The sequence below is a fragment of the Saprolegnia parasitica genome, assembly GCF_000151545.1.
Source record: "Saprolegnia parasitica CBS 223.65 unplaced genomic scaffold supercont2.32, whole genome shotgun sequence".
In the NCBI taxonomy this organism is placed as follows: Eukaryota; Oomycota; class Saprolegniomycetes; order Saprolegniales; family Saprolegniaceae; genus Saprolegnia; species Saprolegnia parasitica.
In genome coordinates, this window is record NW_012156426.1 from 275,355 (window position 1) to 296,358 (window position 21,004).

The window sequence follows — 21,004 nt, forward strand, 5'->3', positions numbered from 1 at the left end:
ATTTGATGTGAATACAGTCTCGCGAAGAGCTGCCAGTCTCGTGCATGTAATTTGACTAGCAACGGGTGGCTACATGTTTGTCGACGCAACCCACATGTACTAGTACTCGAAACGGGTCGAGCAGGTAGAGGTAGGTAGTATATGTAAGCAACAAGATCGTACGCGGTCGTACTACACTGTACTGCACGCGACTAGGAGTCTTTCGAGAGCACGTCGTTGATGAGCAGCCACTTGGTCTCGTCATCGATGCAATTGAAGAGCACCACGCCGTTGGGCGGCCCGGTCGCAAGGTACTGGCTGAACTGGAGCTTCTTGCGCGCAGGCAAGTGGTGGCCGAGGATGAAGAACGTCTTGAGCGCGCGCTCGAGGGGCGTGAGCGTCCCTATGGTCGACGACGGCGACGGTGGCGCGTCGTGCTTGACGGGTTGTGGCATGAGCGATGTCGCGTGCATTGGAAGGTGGTGCCGGGGCACGATCGTCTGGTGGTGCGGCGCCGCGGCCGCAACCGCCGCAGCGCTCAGACTGCTCTCGGCGTGCACGAGTGCATCGATGCGCGACGCCTTCTGGATGTTCGAGTTGAGGAGGTCGTGCGCGGGACGCTTGCGGGTCGCGGAGCGGCGCGGCGTGTCTTCGTCCGTGTCGGACGAATCGCCGTTATCGCCGGGCACGACGTCGCCCGACAAGATCGCGTCGAGCTCGGCAAAGAACGTCAGCGGCGCCGATCTACATGTTGCATGAGCCCTCTGCTTGGACCACGTTCACGAGCACATGCCTATACTGGAGCGCGTCCGGGTACTTGGCCGTAAAATCGTTCCAGACGGCTTGCGGTGCGACGGGTAGGTTGTGCTCGTTGTCCCAACTAAACTCGGGGTGTGTCTTGAGCGCCTTGAAGATGGCGTGGCGCTTCTTGAGAATCGTCCATCGGCTCTGGAGCTGGCTCTTCTGGTAGTTGAGGCCGAGCGTGCTGTTAAAGTACTTGAGGAGGTTGTGCCAGCCGTCCTTCTTGAGGCCACCGCTGCCCGTTGAGCGCCCTAGCAGAGGCCGTGGGCGAGGGGGCGGGGGACCGCCGGACGTACCCTTGTGCATGCCCGCGACCACCTGTGCATGGAAGCCCTCGATGAGGACGCCGTCGCGGTCGTCGTTCCACTGCGCCGAGAGCGTGCTTGTCATGCTCGACCACACACTTCCAGTGGAAGAACCAGGTATACACTGGATCCCAGCATCCGGATACAGTATCTGGAAATTCGAACTTCAAATTTGGAACACAAGAGCGACCGCGTTCCCGCCACTTTGCTTTACGCAGGACGAGGTCGTATGAGGATCCTGATGATTTCACCCGGTGCTCGTCAGGCAGAACGTGACCGGTAAGGAAGCCTTCGTGAATTCACGAAAGTCTCCGATGCGGACTCGGTACACGCTGCGGTTACCCTGCCATTCGACAACGTAGGCATCTAGAGCTCAAGAGCTTGGACTCCCTTTGCTCCATTCCAAATCGTCGACTCGTTCGCTCATCTTCACTGAGCGCAACTGCTACATATTTGATGGACACGCCTGAAATCTCCACAGCAACATACGCATTTGTTAGCATTTGATAGAGCACACGCTAGGTTTCGTTGCCGTGCGACTCCATGATCCACATGGCCATCGACTGCAGCATCGCGTTGTCGAAGCGCGCAGCGAGATGTGGGTGCTCAATACGCATCTTGGCAAGCGCCGTGCGATCGAGGTAGAAGAGAAAGCACGGGCTCTTCGTCTCGGCCGTGAGGTTGTGGCGGTTGTTGAGGACCATGTCGACGTCGCCGAGCCACGCGCCGTGGGTGACGCGCACGATGCGCTTCCGGCCCTCAAAGCCCATGTACTCGTGGATGTCCCGGGGTACGAAGACGTCGACCTGGCCTTTCCCAACGAGGTACACACCTTGCACTTCGTCGCCGCTTTCGTAAATCCGCTTCCCGGCCGGCTCCTTGGACGTCACAAAGTACGTCTGAAGGAGCGCGTCGTCGAGCTTGGCGTCGTCGCACGTCGGTGGCGGAGGAAGCTCTCGAGGAGCGGCGTCACTTGGCCCTTCGCAAAGTGGTACTGCATTTGGTCCAAGATCGGCGTCGCGCCATTCATCTGCAGCAAGGTGTCTTCGCACCACTCGATGGCCATCTCCATCGTGTCAAAGACGCTCGACTGCGCAAGGACGTCGTGGAGGTCAAACATGCCACGTACCGAGGCGGGCAGCGCTGCAAACACGAGCGTGATGCCGTGGGCCATGAGGTGTTCTTTCGTGGCTGTAAAGCAACTGCGGACGGCCGTGACGTCGACGCCGCGGACCCGCTCGAAATCCAGCACGACAAAGCGCGTTCGGACTGTCGGCACGTGCGCATAGCTTCGCTCGAGCACATCGGTCGTCGTAATGTGCTTGCGGACTTGGTTGAGAATCGCGACGGAACTCCCGAAAAGACGAACCCGTCGAGCTCGAGCATGACGATCGCCGACCGGACTTGGTACAGAAGCGCGCGTTCGCGCAGGTCGCGCTTCACGAGGCTTTGGCGCGCGACGCGGCGCACGACCGTCGACTCGACGTACGACAAGATAAAGTTGATACCGGCAGCAACAATGCCAAGCACGATGCCGGCCTCGAGGTTCCAGAAGTTCATGATGAGAAACGTGAACCAGAGGATCGCGTACTCGGCCCAGAGCATGCTCTTCTTGGCATGGACAATCCACTCCATGACAAGGTCGATGCCAATGAGCGCGTTGAGCGAGCCGAAAAAGAGCTTGGGCACGTACGCAATGATCGAGAAGGGGCTGAGCACCAAGGCGATTTCGAGCGCAAAGATGAGACCACCGGTCCAGCGACTGTCGACGCCCGACTTCATCGAGAAGATCGTCGACGAAAAGATGTACGACCCGGTAAAGCCGCCCGTGAGACCCGACACGAGGTTGGACCAACCCACGGTTTGAAGCTCGGCGTTGTGGTCGAGCGGCTTGTGCAGCGCCATCTCAATGGCCGCGACATCGAGCGACGACGAGAACGCAACGACAAAGTACATGGCGATCCACGTCGGGATCTGCGGCGTGAGCACTTCCATGTGGAAGAGGTCGGCGTGAAAGTGCTTGTACATGTCGGCCACGGAGAGCGTTCCGTTGGGCAGCGCGGCAATCCAGCCAAACGCCCGCGCGTCTTCAAAGGACGAGCCCGAGACGACCATACCGAGGTAAAACACGACGAGGATCGAGAGCATGCACGTCGGAAGGGCCGCAAAGTGCCGGATGCGTTGCGTCATGACAAAGAGGAAGATGCCACCGACGACGCCCGGCGCACAGAGAAGCATCGACTTGGCGTCCGCGAGCTTATGCCAGTCGAGGATGGACGTGATCTCCTTGGACGACATCATCGAGAGACCCGCCTCAAAGCAGTAGAAGCCGATGAACGAGAGGTACCCGCCGACAACAGGCATCGGGAGGTACTGGACGAAACTCGCGAGCTTGAGCTTGCCCGTGATGATGAGCGCGACACCGAGGAGCGCGGTCGAGCCGCAGAGCGTCCACAGCGTCGTCGACAGGATGTCTTCCATCGTCACGGCGTCGTTGGAGGCCTTGAGGATCGAGACAATCGATGTGGCCATCGCCGAGAGGAAGATGAGGCCGGCGTCCTGGACTTGACCGACCGCGAACGGCAGCGTGCTCGAGACCGAGAAGCAGAGCTGATGCACGGCGCCTAAGCAGAAATGGTGCGTCATGCGGAAGGTCGCAGCAAAGAAGCTGCATACCAGACACCATTGTGAGCTTGACGAGCTCGGACAAGAATGGCTGGAAGACCGGGTCGCGAAAGATGATTTGCGCAAAACTACAGGCAACACGATGTGAGCGCCGTGCAGCCAGGTACACGAGGACATGTTACCTGATCATGAGCGGCACGAGGATGATGGCGTTCACAAGGCCATAGAGACCGACCTTGAAGTATTTGTCCGACGCATCCGTGGGCGCATCTTCAACGACAGCGATCGACGTCTTGGGTGCGCCATGCTGGAGTAGCGGCAGCGACTCTTCCTCGTCCCGGTAGCTCTTCCAGCGGCTGAGCTCGTTGCGTGGCGTGCGGGCGGTCGCGCCAACGCTGTCCATTCTTGTCTCTGGCAGAAGGTAGAAATAGTCGTTGTGAGGAACACCCGGCCTGGGCTCCTCAGCGACGTCGATCCCAGCGCTTTCCTGCGCCTCCTCTTATTGGTCAAGCACCTGGTTTGTCACATGATTCGCATGAAAATGATTGGCTATGAGCTCAGCCAATCCCAAACAGGTGGGATTTGCACGGACGCTGCTCGAATCTGCGGCGTGATTGGCGATCGTCAAGCGGACCCATGTGGCCATTTGTGGCGCCGTGGTACAATCAAGTTGAACCAAATGGGCGATCTGGGTGGCCAGGACCAGAATCGAGACGCGACAGCTGCACAATCTGGCAACCGCAGCGAACTACCACAGCGCCACGGCAGATCGGCGATGGTACCAAGCTTGGAACCTGGGTGCATTTGGAGCGCTCATGACGTGGCACGCGGGGAGAATGAATACGTTGTGAAGTTCGCAGCCCCTCAATGGGATAGTAGCGAGTATGTACCGGTATGACAGTTTTGGCAACAAACGAGAGCATCATATCGTAGCAATGCAGCTACCGCCGGTGCACGTTTCGTTCCAAGAAATGCTGGCAGAGCTGCGATTTATGCCAAGTCTTCTCTCCGAAGCGACGACACAGTGTTCGTTGTAGCCGTGCTGGTGTCGACAAAGAAATGCTCGAGCAATTGCATTAGTCAATGCATAGATCTTCATTTTGCAAATGCTTTCCCTTGAAGTCTGCCTTGCTTAATTTACTGCGCAGTGTTCTTTGTCAGATCGTCTTCACTCCATGGTCGAAATACGAGTCAATGGCTTCGGAGCCAGGACACCATTATTGCGCGAGGAGGTTGACGTATGCAAGGATTGCGCATGATCAATACAACAGCTCAGTAGCAGCACAACATGATGAGCACTGATCAATGGAGCCGACTCGGAAGAGGGCAATTCTGTGAACACGCATCGGTATTCCTGTAGTACATTGGTGCCAAGTTGAAGCTTAATACATATCAGAACGCACACAGAAGTACGAGTTTTCGCACAGGCTAGAGTTCGTCGCGACGGCGATCTCAGCCGCTGCGATAGGCTGTGTTGGTGGCGGAAAGTCCGTTCCTAGAAAGACAGCGAGTACAGAATGTTGAACGCCAGATAATCGGCTGTGGAGCTGCCTCATCAGGAACTAACCCCTGTGCATCATGTACACTACTTACTATACAGCTTGTATAGTAAGTAGTGTACATGATGCACTTTACCAACTGACCTGGGCTTTCCCCAGGTCAGTTGGTAAAGTTTCTGCTTCGCATCCCGATGGTCGCCGGTTCGAGCCCGGCTGCGCGCGCGCATTTTTCCGTTCTCCGCCCCCCTCCTCTCTGCGTCGCGCGATGTATCCGAACAGGGCCGAAACCAGATGGGTCGTCAAGGCCACCTCCGCAAGTGTCACCCAGAACACATGATGACGAAAGCTGCTACTCCAACAACAGACCTAGATGAGACAATTTCTTCCAGCGAGCTCTGCTCATTAAATTAAATTGACCCATTTCAACAACTATACAGCTTGTAGTGTACTAGTACTAGGAAATGGGGCTCTAACGTTAGGGTTTTCGACAGCCATCCTATATAACCCTAATCATTATATGGGACGAGTCACAACTCGGGGTACTAACTAGTACAATACAGTGTACCAGTAGCCGTCCGTCTCCGTGTTGATGAAGCTCGCTGAGTCAATGCTCACCGCGGTTCACCTTCATTGGGTATCTCGATATCCACGGATGCGTCTCGGTGCAGCCCGAAGAAAACCTGGCTCACGCGGTGTGCTTGGAGCCATCTTCTACACGCATCCTCTCGACGCCTCAGCTTCGCGGAAGCTCGAACAAAATTTACTCTAAAGCGCACCGTGAGCTCGGTGTTCGATAACTGTTCGATTGGGTCCAGAAGTGAGATGCGAGTTGCCGGATCGTCTGGGCGGTTCGATCGAACCCAGGTTGTCGTCGGACTCAAACGCAATTGCTGCTCGACAAGATACTGTACGTGCATCCTTTCCCGATCCAAGAGGACAAGTGCGCACCTGACTTGCCACGACGAGCAACGCTGGTCTTCATGGTGTCAAGACCACACGGGGACAGGAAGGCGCGACCGTAGCAGCATGTCCCAAGCTCTCAGGGCCTTTGGCTCCCCAACTATCCAGATCACCTTGGCTTGTCTCCTGCCCAACGTCGCTGTGATTGTATTTCGGATCGAACAATACAAACATTAAGCTAGTAAAATAAATCCATCCGCATCCACCGAGCTCTCCTGATGCGCAATCGGATTGGTCCAGAGGCGTGATATAAAACCGTTCGATGCCCACGAGTAAAATAAAATGCTATCTTGCATTTGGTATGTAACGACGCATCATTAAATAATCTTTTAAAGCAAATGGGCGTCGCATAGCGCAGTTGAAAGCCAAGATATCAGTCCACTCTCGAATTTGCCCCGTGTGGCCCGCAAGCAGCAGCGATGGACAGCGTCGGCGCCACGGCCCGGACGCCCAATGCCATGAGTCGCATGCGCAAGAGCTACCGCCTCGACGACGAGAAGCTGCCCATCCTCCATGACAAGACCCAGCTCAATGCATCGACCTTTGCCATGGAGGAGGAACCGGCCTCGAGCAAGTACCTCAAGATTGGCCTCTACGGCGTCATCAACGCCATCATCCTCGTGCCCCTCATGATCAGGTACGGCTGATCCGCTGCATGGCTTGGCGCAGTAGCCCATACGGCCACCTTGTAGTTTTGCCCAAATCATCTTCCGCGATCCGGTCTTCCAGCCGTACCTCTCGGAGCTCGTGAAGCTCACAATGGTGTCCGGTACGCCTCGATGACGCCTGTCACCTATATAAGTTCATATTGGTATATTAGGCGCGGTGCACCAGCTCTGCTTCTCGCTCTCGAGCACACTTCCGTTCGCGGTCGGCCAAGTGCAGGACGCCGGCCTCATCTTCCTCTCGGCCATGGCCAGCTCCATCGTGCACTCGCTTCACGCCTCGGACGACGTCTTTACGATGGAACAAATTTTGTCCACGACGCTCTTTACGCTCAGCGGCTCGACCGCGCTCCTCGGTGTGGCGCTTGTCATCACGGGCAAGCTCAAGCTCGCGAGCTTCGTCCAGTACCTGCCGATGCCGGTCGTCGGTGGCTACTTTGCGTTCATCGGTTTCTTTTGTCTCCAAGCCGGTCTCTCGATGATGTCGGGCCACGAGATCAGCAACTTGCTTGACTGGGGCGAGCTTGCCAACACAAAGGCCATCATCTTGTGTCTTCCGGGTCTCGCCGCTGGTGTCTTCCTCTTTGTCGTGACGCAGCGCATCAAGCACTTTGCGGTCCTCCCGACGTGCATGTTCACGATCGTCTCCCTCTTCTACTTTGGCATGCTCGTGTCGGGCTCATCGTTTGAAGACGCGCGCCATTACGGCTGGATCGCGCCGCTCCCGAATGGCACCATGTCCTTCTTCGACATTTACAAGCACTTCCAGATCGACCACTTCCACGGCGAGTTTGTCACGGACCAAATCCCGACGTGGATCGCCATGTACTTTGTCGTTGCGTTCTCGTCGTCGCTCGATGTCGCGGCCATTGAAATGGCGCTGCACAAGCCGCTCGACCACAACTCCGAGCTTCAAACCGTGGGCTGGTCCAACCTCGTGTCGGGTCTCACGGGCGGCTTTACCGGGTCGTACATCTTTTCGTCGACGATCTTCTCGATGAAGTCGGGTGTCGACAGCCGTCTCACGGGCCTCCTTGTCTTTGTGCTCGAGCTCGTCCTTGTCGCGAGTCCGTTCTCGATCATTGCGTACGTCCCCAAGCTCTTTTTTGCGTCGCTCCAGACGCTGATCGCGGTCGACCTCATCATGGAGTGGCTCATCCACGCCCGCAAGAGCATGTACCCGCGCGAGTACGCGATCGTGTGGTTCACGTTCCTCGTCATGATTCTCTGGAACCTTCAGGGCGGTATCGTCCTCGGAATCATTGGCGCCGCGTTCAACTTCATCTTGTCGTACGTCAACACGACGACGGTTCGCCGCGTCTGGAAGCAGAGCCACGTCAAGCGCCGCTTCAAGGACCGCAAGGCGCTTCTCAAGTCGCGCGGTTCGATCGTGACGCTCGAGCTCGACGGGTTCATCTTCTTTGGGAGTTCGGTGCACATCATGTCGGAAGTGCGCAAGCACATTCTGCTAACGCCGACCGAGCTCATCTTGCACCAGAGCATGCGCAGCATTAGCTCGAGCGTCCTCCGCACACCGCGCTTGATGACGCCCAACGTCCACAGCGACAACTCGCGCGCTCTCATGACGATGGAAGAAATGACCGACTACCTCAGCGAGTACACGTCGGACTCGCCGATTCCGGCGCTCCGCACGCGCTTCCTCGTCTTCGACTTTGACCGCGTGCGCGGTATTGATGTGACGGCCGTCTCGACGTGCTTTAACGCGATGAAGCAGCTCCTCGTTGAGAACGGCATCTGCATGGTCTTTTGCAACCTCCCGGACGACGTCGAGGGCATGTTCCGCATGCACGACATTTTTGACGACGAGACGAAGGACGCGAGCGAGTTCCCGACCAAGATTTTCGAGACGCTCGACTTGGCCATGGAGTTTTGCGAAGAAAACTTGCTGTCGCAAAACAGCCGCCCGACGCGCCTCGCGGCCCAGGACTCGCTTCGTATTGCGCAGAACGGTCTCCCAATGGACCTTCTCAACACGCTTCTCCCGCATGATGCGGACCCGGCCGCGCAGATGACGGAAGCCATCGGTTACGACTATGTCGAAGTCTTTACGCGCGAGAAGAACGACATTATCTACCAATGCGGCCAGGACGTCAACGGCTTCTTCATGGTCGGGAAGGGCCTCGTCGATGTCTACCTCCCACGCAGTGCCCATGAGCGCATGGGCCCGGGCTTTAAGGGTCGGAAGCGCATCATGCAAGTGACGAGCGGCGCACTCATGGGCGACGTCGACCTCATCTTGAACAAGAAGCACTCGTTCACCGCCGAGGCCAAGTCCGAGTGCTCCATCTTCTACGTGAGCAAAGCGGCGTTCGACCAGCTCAAGATTGACCATCCGGCAGTTGCCGCGCGTTTCGAGAAGGCCATGATGCGCTCCATGGCGCTCTGGATCCTCGAGTACCGCGTCTCGGACCAGTAGGATGTATTGCTCGGTCGTCTATAAACTCGGAAATCTTAGCGTCCATCATTTTTGTCATCATATCGGTCCACACAATTGCAAGGTTTGCACCGAGTTGGCACAGAGGCGGCCGTACCGTGGCATTCGGCGCAACCATGTCACCCTGGAACCTGCTCGTTAAGCACAGCAAAACCATCCACGATGCAGCTACACGCATGGTCACTGCATGCTCAATGTCGACCACGTTGCCTGACCTCGACCTAGTCCATCACCAAAGGAAAAGAAGATCGACCGCCAAAAGGGTCTGTCGTTTTGGCGCCAAGTCCGTGGACGTCGCGATCTTTCCGCCTAAATTAGGAAACCTCTATGAAAAGATACTATATTCGATTACAAAGGTTTCAATGCAATACAATGACCAAGTCTTTTTCCAACGCGCGCCCGACGCTGCGTAATTTCAAGTTGCCCGCGCGCGGGGGATGCTGAGGTACCGCCGGCCGACGACCGCGCGGAAGGGGCTGCGCGACGCGACGAACGACATGAAGCGCCCCGCGCCGGGAGGAGCGAAGGAGGATGAGCCGTCCAAGACCCGGGGCTTCGAGGTCCCGATGAGCAAGAAGCGGCGCCTCCACGCGGACGACGGCCCATCGCGGCCCATGGCTGCGGATCAACGACCGCTCCATGCCCCGCGCGACGCGCGACGTGCCAAGCATGGCATCGAAATCTACGAAGACCCACGGGAAGACGCCGCCGCAAGTCGGCCGCCTGCGTCGGAGAACGCTATGGTCACTAGTCTCTTCCAGAGCGGCCGCGGGAAGAGCGTGCTCCTTCCTGCCAAGAAGATCCAGGAGTACGAAAACAAGCTGTCGAAGCCCAGTGAAGAGGAGGACAAGGTCTTGTCGCACGACACCGATCGAGCCCAATCGGCTGACCATCGACGATCCACGGCCAACGTCGTTGCGCCAGGAGCGCTTGTGCCCAGTTTGTTCCAGACGGGAAGCGGCCGCGCCGTGCAAGTATCTGCTGAGAAGCTACGAAGCTACCAGAAACAGCTCGAGATCGAAGCTACGAACGAGGTGGTCGCCCGGGACGAGCCAAGCAGCACCCGAGAAAGCATCGAGCCTGCAGCTCCCACGATTTTAAGCCTGTTCCAAACAGGACGCGGACAACACGTGCAAGTGTCCGCGGACTTGACGGCCAAGTACCGTGCATCTTTCGAAGCAGCAGTAGCCGATGCCAGCGATGATCCCGTCGAAGCGCTGCCACCAATGAAGCGCCCGGTGGCCGCGCCATCGTCCAGCGGTGCCGTGACAAGTTTGTTTTCGACGGCAGCGGGTGCATCCGTCAAGATCTCGGCAGCAAAGGTCCAGCAGTATCAAGAAGCGCTAGCTCGCGACGTGACGGAGGATGACGTTGGTGCAAAAACAACTGCCGAGACACCAATCGTCCAATCATTGTTCCAGACCGGCGCCGGCAAGCACGTGCACGTGTCCGCAGCCGCCGTCCAGCGCTACCAGAGGCAGTTTGCCACGAGCCTCGACAACGACGCTGCTCCCACCGTGGCTGCAGTCGGCTCAGAGACCGTCGCCAGTTTGTTTCAGACTGGGTCTGGACAAAAAGTGCGTGTATCATCAGACAAGGTCAAGGCATACACCAAGGCGTTCGAAGCCGACTCCGTTTCCTCCACTGCTCACGACGCCGGCGCCGCCGCACTGGCAGGAGAAAAAGCGTTGAGCGTGTTCAGCACCGCCAGTGGTCGCGACGTTACGGTATCGGCCGAGAAGACCAAGGCGTACGAGCGTCTCTTTGACGCCGATGCACCCGCAGCCAGCGACGTGATGGTACTCAAGGAGGCCCACGACGAGACTCCCAGCTTATTTGCTACGGGCAGCGGGCAGAAGGTCGACGTCTCTCGCGAAAAGGTCCGTGCATATGAAGCCAAGCTGCAACGCGGCGACGCAACTCTTGTGGCCCTGCCGACGGAAGACGCTGCGCCGCCTCGACGCCGTGCTGGTTCGGATGAAATGCCGACGACCAAGCCAAACCCACAGCGTCGCGTGACGTTTGCTCCCGGTGACATGCCCCGGACCACAGAGAACCCCGTACCGCGCTCAGCTGCGGCCAAGCCGGCGATGCCATCTACCAACAATGGTCGTCGGGCTTTTCAACCGCCGCGTCGCAAGTCGATGCCCGCTCCATCGGTCGTTGCGGTCGAGCCAGGTGTACCCAAGCCCAAACCCAAAGAGATTGTCGTTCAAACCAAGTCCAAGTACAAAGCTCCAAAGCTGACGACGGTCTCGTTTCGCGACTTGCATCCGTCGTCCTCGCCGGCCGTGAGCGTGTGTGTCGACGCCATCGCGGCATCCAACGCGCTCTTGGTACACTTTGGACCCAACGGTGATCCGACGCTGGTTCCGTCTTTTGGAGCCTCCTCAGTGCATCTTTTGTACGCGACGATGGTCTCGAACCAATTCATTCAGCCGGCACTCGGCGCGACGCTGCCATGGTTTCTCAACCACTTTCGGTGGATTGTCTGGAAGTGCGCGAGCATGGAGCGGACGTTCGGTGCGGATCTGGCGGGAAAATACCTCACTCTCGATCAAGTCACGTTTCAGCTCACACGGCGTTTTCAGCGTGAACTTGAGGTTTGGATATGTCGTCCGTGATAGTAGAAGCCTAATTCTTGTCGTAGCAAAGCCACCGGTCCGTACTCAAGAAGATCTACCAGCGCGATGCGCACTCGGGCAATGCGATGGTCCTTCTCGTCGTTGCCACGTACCCGACGCATTGGGTGCTGAGCGACGGGTGGTACGCCACGTTTGCACTGCCGGACGAGTACTTGCTTGGGCACGGCAACAAGAGCCTCGTTGGCGCCAAAGTCATTGTCTGGAACGCGAGCTTGATCAACTGCAATGAAGGCATCGACCCGCTCGAGTCGCCGATCCACCAGTCGTTCGAAATGGCATTTGATCCGAAGACCCACGTCCATCTCTCGATCAATGTCAACAGTACGCGACGGGTCCATTGGCGACTTCCCCTCGGCTTGGAAGACCGCCGTACGTCTACACGGCCCATGAACATTCGAGGTTGTGTGCTGACATAAGGACGCACTAGGAAAACACCAGCTGCTTCAGAGTCTGCCATTGGGATCGCTCAAGCAACGTGGCGGCCTCGTTCGATCTCTCCGCGCCGTTGTCATGCGCTCGTCAGGACTTCTCTACTTGCAGCCGAAAGACGCGACAGGCCCGCGCGTTCTCACGGAGAAGATGATGGAGAAGTTCCCGCAAGCATTCGAGACGGCGGTGCCGTTTTTGCGTCTCAAAGTCGCCTGCTCTCATCCGTCCCATTCCGTGTCGCGCCACGCGACGCTAAGTGTATGGCGCCCATCCGAAGACGTTCAAATCGTGTGCAAGGAAGGTGCCGAGGTCTTTGTGACGAGCGTGGCCGTGACGTGGAGTGCCGAGAAGAAGGACGCTGAGCTCAACCTGAGCACGTCGAAGCACTCTACTTTCACGCGTAGCGTGGCGGATGACCTTGCACTTGTCCACGCTAGAGTGGGGTATGCGCCGCGAACGTGTATGTCGATTGCCGACATTGGACCGACGTACATTGGCGACGCTGACGTCTGCGTTTACGTCATTCGCCTCTCGGAAGACAAGTCGCATGCATTTGTGACCGATACGAGCCTCAAGCTTCTGAGTATCCGGCTACCCGCGGCGCCAACCAAGGCGGCCCTCAAAATGTGGCAGGTACACCAATAGAAAATCTACAAACCAGCGCTGTACCATGATGTCTCGAGTAGAAGGGTTCGATCGTGTGCGTTCGAAATCTCCTCGTGTCGCACTATGATGAAGGCCTCGGCCTCCTCGATTCGGTGCTGACCGACACAGCGGAAGCAACGACACAGCCGTCCAAGACGTCGTACTTTGCCACCACCTTTGAGCAGCTCAAGCTCTCGATTGCCAACGGCGCCAACCAGACCCTCATTCACGCACTCGACGCGTACATTCTCTCGTCCATCTTGCACACCGTCGCGACCCAAGAGACCGTAATGACCCAAGACGACACCGGTCTGGACGTCGACACAACCGACAACGTACAGGTTGAAGCCATTGAGGCACATGACATGACGATCGAAGGCCACCCGATGCATGTGGAAGAGCTTCCTGACTCGAAGGACTTTGGCGCAGTCGTCAGTGTCGACGTTGGCACCCAACTGTACGACGTCTACTTGCCCCGCACCGTATGCGACCAGGCCACGGACCTCTTTGCACCCAACATCGGTCTGCTCTTGCTCCGGCTCAACGTCAAGGTGGAGACAGACGACGCAAGCAGCAATAGTTGCCGACGCTGGGAGGTTGCGCGTGCGACGAAGCTTGTCGCAGTCTCGGCGAGCATAGACTCGCCGACCGACCGCATCCGGGCGCTGCTGGCGGCGCTGCAGAGCTGAGTATCGTGTAATCGGATTGCAGCGTACGACTCGTCTCTACATTTGGGTGTGGGATCTCTACGAATTAAGCGTTGACATCGACCCACTTGGTCGTCTTGCGATGTTCACGAGCGAGGATGCTCGCAAGCTCATGGTCGGCCAGCGTGACATCGTCGACGTCGAAGTGCTGCTGCAGGTGGTGGTTGAACGACTGGTAGAGTACGTCGCGTGACGCCACGTAGTCCTTGAGCTTGCAGAGGAACTCAGTGTGGTCGCGCTTGGCGCGGTACGCGGGCTGCTTGGCCGGGTTCTGGAGGTAGCGCATGTTGGCCGCGCTGTAGTCCCAAAGAAACGACGTGTGATGGAGCCACCGGTCCTTGCTAATGCCTACGCACACCGTCATTCCTACACGTCGCCTCTTTCTGCAAGACACGTACTCTGCGCATTGCCCGCAAACTTGCGGTCGCCAAAGACATAGTCGTCTTCCCGCAGCGCAAACGACTAGGGTCGGTTAGCATTCCCATGCACTCAAGCTAACGCAGTACCTCGGTGTGCTTGGTGATGTCATCGAAGAGCGGCGTGAAGAAGGTGGAGGACCAGTCCATGATCTCGCGCGGGTATGGCTTCACCTGCGGCTTGGCGCTCTACCCAGCGATGATCGCATCGACCATCAAAGGGGACGTACCGTGTTGACGATGAAGGTCGTAAAGAGCGTGTTGTCATCGATGACGACGGTGCCTCCGCCGCTGAAGCGCTTGATCACCGGTACCTTGTCTCTACGCTCGTGGTGATGCAGAGGACGACCATGCGCGACGTCTACCTGGCGACGGCTTCAACGTCGAGGAGCTTCTCGGGCTTCCCGGAGATGCCCATGACGATCTTCGGGTCACCGGTCCGCTCGTTCCAGATGAACCAGTTGTCGCGGTCTGCGCGGAAGAGCGCTTCCTCGAGCACGAGCTGGTCGAAGATCGAGACCTTCTGGAGGCGCAGCACGCGGAGCTTCGGCAGCACAGAGGCTCGCATTTCGGCAATTGCCACCTCTCCGCATGATTTCTCTCATATCCGGATGCTACACGGTCGTAAAATCGACGCTTTTCACATTCAACCAGTGTCGCATTCTTCATTTGTACTTCGTTTCTTTAGGTATATGACAGTTAAGGATCGACGTAGCTTGTAAATACGACAGATAAACTATACAAATACGCCTAGGGCACAACTTGAAGCGCTAACCGGTGGTACAAAAGCACGAGATCGATCGAAGCTACACGAAGGATGGCGGCAGCAGACAAGGGATGGATGCCCCTGGACATCGACTTTACGACGACGCAAGATGAGCTCAAGGTACAGCTCACTATTTACAGCAAGCCTGCAATGGGCGATGGATCAGAATGCAGTCTATACGGTGCTATGTAGCTCGGTATCGCCAAGATGCCCGCGGCGTGGACGCTCTTCCTTCTTGGCGACGGATCGCCGACGCTCCACTTGGGTCTCTTGACAGGGTACTACCTCGCTTAGCCGATGTAGTGAGTCTGTTTAACGCTACGAGGATGCCTTCCTATAGGTATACGACCGAAGTCGACGTCTTGAGCTTTGACTGCATTGGCGACTCGCTGGACCAAGCGCCCGCCGAGATCCAGGACATAGAAGGCCCGCGCCATCGTCGCCAAGTCTACCTGCGCAACACAAACGGCGAGCGCCTCGGCTACGCTGCGTCGTGGTGGCACAGCAGCGATGTACCCACTTTGCACCAATTTTGTGAGGATGTTTATGGCCAACTAATAGATCGAAGCCCTTTTTGGCACGGACAAGACGCTGCCGATCGAATCACGACCAAAAAGAAGGAGCTCTTCCGCGACATCAAGCACATCTTCCGCGGGCACTCGACCGCGCTCGAGAAGGAGTTTGGCATGAAGGGACCGTTCTGGGGCCGCTCGTACCTCTTCTGGCAAGGCGGCCGCCCTATCACGCTCATTTACGAGGTGTTTTCGCCGCGCCTACAAAAGTACTTGGGCGAAATCGATGTGCCAGCGCGGGAGGCGGTGGCAGGCACGAGTACGAGCAGCTCGTAATCGGATATTGTCAACATCACAGCAATTCTCAATCAAGGCCACATTGTGTTTTCTATTCTGCTTCTTCGTCCTGCGCTTCGTCGTCTCTGTATACACTAGAAGCGACATGGACGTCGACTACGCTGCTTGGCTTAGAGAGACAGGCGCTTGCGGCCCTTCAGAAAGCGGTTGTTGAGGACCTTGCGGCCGCCGAGCGACGCCTTGCGCACACGGAAGCCGAACTTGCGCTTTCGTCGTAATACACTAGGCTGGTACGTGCGCTTGATCGCAAGGATCGGGCCCATCGTGTCGTTCATCTCAGGGCACTCCATGACCGTCGGGATGATCATCGACGTTGTCGGGACCTGCGGGATCGTCATGCCGAAGCTGGCCTGGATCGGCAGCACGTTCTGAGACGGCGCGAACATGTCGAACGTGCTCATGCTACGGACGGGTGCCAGCGAGCGCGGGACGGCCGCGGCGCGGAGGAAGGGGCGAGCGAACCGAAGCATCTTCTCTTTTGAACCAGCCAAACGAGGCCCACCCCTGTGCACGCGCTCTGATTGGCTGAAATGCGAGTAAGGCCATTCGCCAAAATGCCACATGATTTTAGCCAATGGCATCTATATTACGTCGCGCCGCACAAAAGGACGACCCCGATGGTGGCGACGACGGTCTGCACACGCCAAGCGCTCACCGCCATGCGTAGGGTGCATCGTCCGACCAAACCGTGGGCGCGATCCTCCTTGCCATCTCTGTGAGCACGTTTGCGTACTACACGCTCTGGGTCATCATCACGGTAGGAACTCACAAACCCTCGTTTCACTCGACTGACCCAGCACTCATACAACACAGCCCTTTGTCGACAAGGACCATGTCGTGCAAGGCTTTTTCCCTGACCGCCATTACGCGATTGCAATTCCTGCAATCCTTCTCGTGATCTTCTTGACGATCTGCTCTACGTTTATCGGTTTGGTCATGATCAAGTCGAAACACACCAAGGAAGAGTAGCTACAATCAACGAGCTTCTTGCTTTCCATCGTGTGAGAGCGTTGCATTAAATTGACCCCTGTTGCAACGCTGTCGGTGTTGGATGCATATGATGATGTGTATAGTATTGACGGTCTCTAACAGGCTTATTGCAACGCTTCAGATAGCGAGGGCGCGTTCGGGTCTTGGTAGCCCATGTTGGCAATCTGGATCGCAGAAAAGCCCTGCGCCTTGAGCGACTGCACGCGGAGAGCCTCCATCTCCTTGACGTCGGCTTCGCGCATGATCTCAATGCCGAGCGGGATGACCGTGAACAGCATCGTCGTCGAGATGATCCACGTGAAGCGACCGCCCTTGTGCGCCAACTAGCATCGTACGACGTCGTCAACTGCGTTCTTATTGCATGTCAGGATGGCGAGCGTACCTTGATCAATTGCTTCTTGAACCACGTGGCCCACTCGCCGGCCTGCTTCATGCGCTGCATCATCATAGCCTAGGCGATCTTTAGGATACAGGCAGATGTATCAATCGCGCGTACATGGAGGCCGCCCGTCGCGGGGGCTTGCTGCTGCTGTTCGAGCTTGCGCAGGGCGCTGATCGCAGACATCGCCAAGTCAACGAAAAGAGATGAAGAATGGAAGTTCGAGACCAGTTATTTTCAACACCAAATGGTGTGAATCGTAGAACATGAAATAGAGTACTTTGGGACGTGAGGTCTTTAAATATTGCATATAATATCCAAGTACTTTGCTCGTATTTTAAATACTTGAAAGGCGTATAAATAGTGTGAAATTGATTTGATGGGGGGAATAAAAACACCAACGACAACGTATGAATTGAGTTGTATTTTTATGCAAGGGAGAGACAGCCACGTCATTGACTAAATGCACGCCATTTTAGGGCGGATCCTTCCGGAAGGTTGCCAGCCCGACCAGCAGCCCGACCTCGATGCTTGAGCCTGCGCTGTGACTGCATGACCAAGGACAATGTATGTCACGAGGCACACCTGTATTGGAGTCTGATTGGATTCGAAGCATCTGCAAAGGTGTACAAGTACGCCCTCGGTTCACCCTTGGCTCGAGTGCTCAAGTTGCCGAGCCATCAATTGTTGCGTGCAAGTATCCATGTCACCTGGGATTGGGTTCAACCTCGATTGATTGATGCGCGCAGCTCGTTTGTACAAAGTTATGAGTATGCAGCTCGCTTGTGGCTACACTCTGGGTGACCAGAAGTTTAATTAACCGAATTGTTCTCGACTAGAACATGAAAATCAATTTTCCCTCTGTGCTATTGAAATCGGCTTACGGGTACGGCTTACCGGTACCTCGGTTTATGATCGGTGCCGGTGACTTCCTTGTAGTGTAGTTTGCTGCGTAGAACGGTGTTGATTGGATTGGGATCTCCTTCTTATGATAGGGCTTTTTCGTAGAGCACGGCAAGCTGGCCACACCACACCATGGGTACCCTTCCAGGGAACCTTGACCCTCCGGGTTGCTCCTTGCACTTCGAGCACCTCAATCCCATGCTGACGATGTCTTTTGATGCATTCCAGCGTGGCTCCTGCGGTTACATGTACAGCTGTACTAGCTAGCCGCGTTCATCTCTTATGACACTGCTCTCTGTCGCCTCACTTTACAAAGCCGTGCGGTGCGATGCGATATACAGGGTGTTCCAGGAGCACATGTGGATGCGGAATCCGTGCGGGAGCCGAGACAAGCGTGCACCGTTGCAGATATACTGTACTAGCACCGGTAGGAAACACTTCCTTTCCAGTGGGCCACTGCCTTGAGTAGCCACAGTCAGCTTTCTACGGCTTGCGTAGCTGGCTTGCGTGCCCCAACGTCGCGAGTACTATTGTTGAAGCAGTTGCGATGATCGAGGCCACGAGTGTGCATCGGCAGCTCGCATCCCACGGTCTTGGCACGTCCCGACTTGGATCGCTGGTTGTGGTCGTCTGGACCAGCGCGGGGAAGCGAGGGCAAAATCATGCTTTCTGCGTGCCATCGTTGCTGCGGTGGCAGCAGCATGCGTCGCGACTGCGTGTTTGGCCAGCGCCGCTCGACGACGAAGATATACACGTGACGCTCTTGGGTACCTCGTGACGCGATTGGTTGAAATGGCAACCCAATTGGTGCCAATGAAAGATCGTCCAAGATCGCTGCTAAACAATAATGGCGGGCAGGACAATAATCTGGCGTGAGCAATATGCTACGTCTAGTATAGGAGTAGGTGGCCCGTGTTGCGCATCGAGTCGAGTCGAGGGCGCTGGGCCCTTGTGTATCGGGTGCCCAGCGGTCCCATGGTGAGACGGTAATTGCTCTGGTCGGGCCTAAATTTGATGATATCCTAGTTTTGCGTGTCCAATTCGGATGTCGTGGGTCGTCGCGCCGATGGCCATCACTGAAAATCGGATTTCATGTGAATCTAGGATCGTCGTCCGAAAAAAAGGCGCACCATGTCAATTGCATGATGAACCTGCTGCTGCGATTGACTTCATTTCTCAAATCGAATATGAAATCCTACTTGGCACATGCGATCGCTGCGTGGATAGCATGGCGCCCCGCGACCGCGCTGGACCGGGCCTTCTACGGCCTCGACTACGACCCGCGGACGTCGAGTGCCGGCGGCTGCAAGGACGAGGCTGACGTCCGCCTCGACTTCCGAGCCATGGCCGCCGTGACCAGCAACGTACGCATCGACACCATGGGTGAGCCATGCGTGGAGCGCATCCTCGGCGTCGCTGCCGAGCATAACATGCGGGTCTGGCTCGGCCTTGCCGGTGACATTGACGCCGACCTCGACTCGTTTGAGCGCGACTTTAGCACCTTCCAGCGCCTCGTCACGGAGAAGAAGGTCCGCAACGACAACGTGCTCGGTGTTGGCGTTGCATCCGAGGCCATCTACCGCCACTACATCCAAGGCCGGCGGGACTTTGCACAACGCGACGGCTCGGACAAACTCATTGCGTATGCAGCCCGAACACGCGACTTTGTCCGCGCCAACGGCCTCAACTTCCCCGTAACCATCTCGGACGTCATGGACGCGTACAAGTACTCGGCCAACCTCTACGACGCGGTGGACGTGGTGTCGGCCAACCAATTTTCGCAGTGGGAGACGATCCCGGTCGAGGACGGCGTCAACACGATGTTCGACCGCCTCATCCCGATCCGCGCGCAGGCTGTGAAGCGCGGCAAGCCGATCATGATCATGGAGACAGGGTGGAGCCAGGCGGGTCAGAACCCGAGCATCCTCGCGGCGTCGCCCGAGTCGGCGGCGCGCTACCTCAAGGACTTTTTGGCGTTCGCGGACGAGCAGAACATCCAGTACTACTACTTTACGTCGTTCAACCTGCTCTTTGGCGGCGACAACGACTTTGGTCTGATCGAGAAGAACTTTGGCGTCTTTGACGAGCAGCGCAAGATCCACCCGCTCCTCGGCGCGGTCGAGGTCGGTGCTCGCCCGGTCGCCGTGCGTCTCTGGCACAACGGCAAGGTCATCAAGGTGAACGGCGCCAACACGCGCACGTACGGCCGCGTGTACTTGGGCGAGCCCAACTACGGCTTGACGGGTCACTACGACGAAGAGATCTGGTTCTACTACGCGGAGAAGAACATGTTCAAGTCCAAGAGCAGCAACCAGTGCTTGGACACGTACGTCGACGGCGACGGCAACGACGTGCTCCACGTCTACAAGTGCGACGAGGGCAAAGCGACCCAAAAATGGTCGTTTGCACCGGACGGTGGCTTTGAAGTTGTCGCAGCACCCAGCGTCGCGTCTGGGCGCCGGTTTCTTCGAGGGACGCCGTCGGAGGATCCGATGGCGGACAAGTGTGGCCACGATTGCGTCAACAACTGCCAGTTCGTCGGTGCCGGCTACACGCTTTGCTACGACGGCTGGAACCCGTATCAGTGCTCGCTTATGGGCTCGACGCACCACTGGTGCGGGGCGCCAACGCAAGCCAAGCCGGCGCGGGCGACCCGACGACCCACCGGACGGCCTCGAACAGCGGTACCGAAGACGACCGTAGCGCCGACCCCTCGGCCCACTGTTCGACCTGCGACGCCGGCACCAACCCACGCTCCGACTCCTGCACTAACCCACGCTCCGACTCCTGCACCGACGCCAGCACCGACGCCAGCACCGACGCCAGCACCGACGCCAACACCGACGCACGCTCCGACGCCTACACCGACGCAAGCGCCGACACCGGCACCTACAGTAGCGCCCACACGACCGCCATCGACGCCAATGCCAACGTCCACGTCGAGCCCGGGGTTGCGGCACATGCAT

At 57.3% G+C, this 21,004-nt stretch overlaps 9 protein-coding genes and 1 pseudogene across 10 annotated transcripts; 5 read left to right on the top strand and 5 right to left on the bottom strand.

The window, feature by feature from the left end:
• Positions 1-115: 115 nt before the first annotated feature.
• SPRG_07701 (hypothetical protein) lies at positions 116-1,196 on the bottom strand. Its single transcript, XM_012346979.1, has 3 exons — positions 1,077-1,196; positions 773-1,031; positions 116-723 (listed from the first exon to the last, which is right to left on the bottom strand). The coding sequence occupies exons 1-3, from the start codon at positions 1,168-1,170 to the stop codon at positions 192-194; spliced, it is 885 nt and encodes a 294-aa protein (XP_012202369.1). The 5' UTR covers positions 1,171-1,196; the 3' UTR covers positions 116-191.
• A 362-nt stretch (positions 1,197-1,558) lies between these two features.
• SPRG_07702 (hypothetical protein) lies at positions 1,559-4,142 on the bottom strand. Its single transcript, XM_012346980.1, has 3 exons — positions 3,893-4,142; positions 3,762-3,838; positions 1,559-3,709 (listed from the first exon to the last, which is right to left on the bottom strand). Exons 1-3 carry the CDS (start codon positions 4,111-4,113, stop codon positions 2,112-2,114), a joined length of 1,896 nt encoding a protein of 631 aa, XP_012202370.1. The 5' UTR covers positions 4,114-4,142; the 3' UTR covers positions 1,559-2,111.
• Positions 4,143-5,357: 1,215 nt separating this feature from the next.
• Positions 5,358-5,431, top strand: SPRG_30103 (annotated as a pseudogene). Its single transcript has one exon. The product of its transcript is annotated as a tRNA-OTHER (tRNA).
• A 1,121-nt stretch (positions 5,432-6,552) lies between these two features.
• On the top strand, positions 6,553-9,328 carry SPRG_07703 (hypothetical protein). The gene is made up of 3 exons (XM_012346981.1): positions 6,553-6,806; positions 6,862-6,938; positions 6,990-9,328. Exons 1-3 carry the CDS (start codon positions 6,589-6,591, stop codon positions 9,269-9,271), a joined length of 2,577 nt encoding a protein of 858 aa, XP_012202371.1. The 5' UTR covers positions 6,553-6,588; the 3' UTR covers positions 9,272-9,328.
• Positions 9,329-9,710: 382 nt separating this feature from the next.
• Positions 9,711-13,780, top strand: SPRG_07704 (hypothetical protein). Its single transcript, XM_012346982.1, has 7 exons — positions 9,711-10,659; positions 10,711-10,837; positions 10,883-11,892; positions 11,940-12,303; positions 12,362-12,740; positions 12,801-12,996; positions 13,050-13,780. Exons 1-7 carry the CDS (start codon positions 9,727-9,729, stop codon positions 13,695-13,697), a joined length of 3,657 nt encoding a protein of 1,218 aa, XP_012202372.1. The 5' UTR covers positions 9,711-9,726; the 3' UTR covers positions 13,698-13,780.
• Positions 13,676-14,699, bottom strand: SPRG_07705 (hypothetical protein; the record flags this gene model as incomplete). The annotated part of the gene is made up of 5 exons (XM_012346983.1): positions 13,676-14,063; positions 14,114-14,177; positions 14,222-14,320; positions 14,362-14,452; positions 14,497-14,699. 5 exons carry the CDS (start codon positions 14,697-14,699, stop codon positions 13,762-13,764), a joined length of 759 nt encoding a protein of 252 aa, XP_012202373.1. The 3' UTR covers positions 13,676-13,761.
• A 206-nt stretch (positions 14,700-14,905) lies between these two features.
• Positions 14,906-15,787, top strand: SPRG_07706 (hypothetical protein). The gene is made up of 4 exons (XM_012346984.1): positions 14,906-15,017; positions 15,090-15,175; positions 15,238-15,409; positions 15,459-15,787. Exons 1-4 carry the CDS (start codon positions 14,949-14,951, stop codon positions 15,585-15,587), a joined length of 456 nt encoding a protein of 151 aa, XP_012202374.1. The 5' UTR covers positions 14,906-14,948; the 3' UTR covers positions 15,588-15,787.
• Positions 15,788-15,876: 89 nt separating this feature from the next.
• On the bottom strand, positions 15,877-16,236 carry SPRG_07707 (hypothetical protein; the record flags this gene model as incomplete). Its single annotated transcript, XM_012346985.1, has 2 exons — positions 15,877-16,168; positions 16,229-16,236. The coding sequence occupies 2 exons, from the start codon at positions 16,234-16,236 to the stop codon at positions 15,877-15,879; spliced, it is 300 nt and encodes a 99-aa protein (XP_012202375.1).
• A 123-nt stretch (positions 16,237-16,359) lies between these two features.
• SPRG_07708 (hypothetical protein) lies at positions 16,360-16,794 on the top strand. Its single transcript, XM_012346986.1, has 3 exons — positions 16,360-16,386; positions 16,434-16,523; positions 16,580-16,794. The coding sequence occupies exons 1-3, from the start codon at positions 16,384-16,386 to the stop codon at positions 16,733-16,735; spliced, it is 249 nt and encodes an 82-aa protein (XP_012202376.1). The 5' UTR covers positions 16,360-16,383; the 3' UTR covers positions 16,736-16,794.
• SPRG_07709 (hypothetical protein) lies at positions 16,769-17,366 on the bottom strand. The gene is made up of 3 exons (XM_012346987.1): positions 17,253-17,366; positions 17,139-17,207; positions 16,769-17,079 (listed from the first exon to the last, which is right to left on the bottom strand). Exons 1-3 carry the CDS (start codon positions 17,319-17,321, stop codon positions 16,861-16,863), a joined length of 357 nt encoding a protein of 118 aa, XP_012202377.1. The 5' UTR covers positions 17,322-17,366; the 3' UTR covers positions 16,769-16,860.
• Between the last annotated feature and the right edge of the window lie 3,638 nt (positions 17,367-21,004).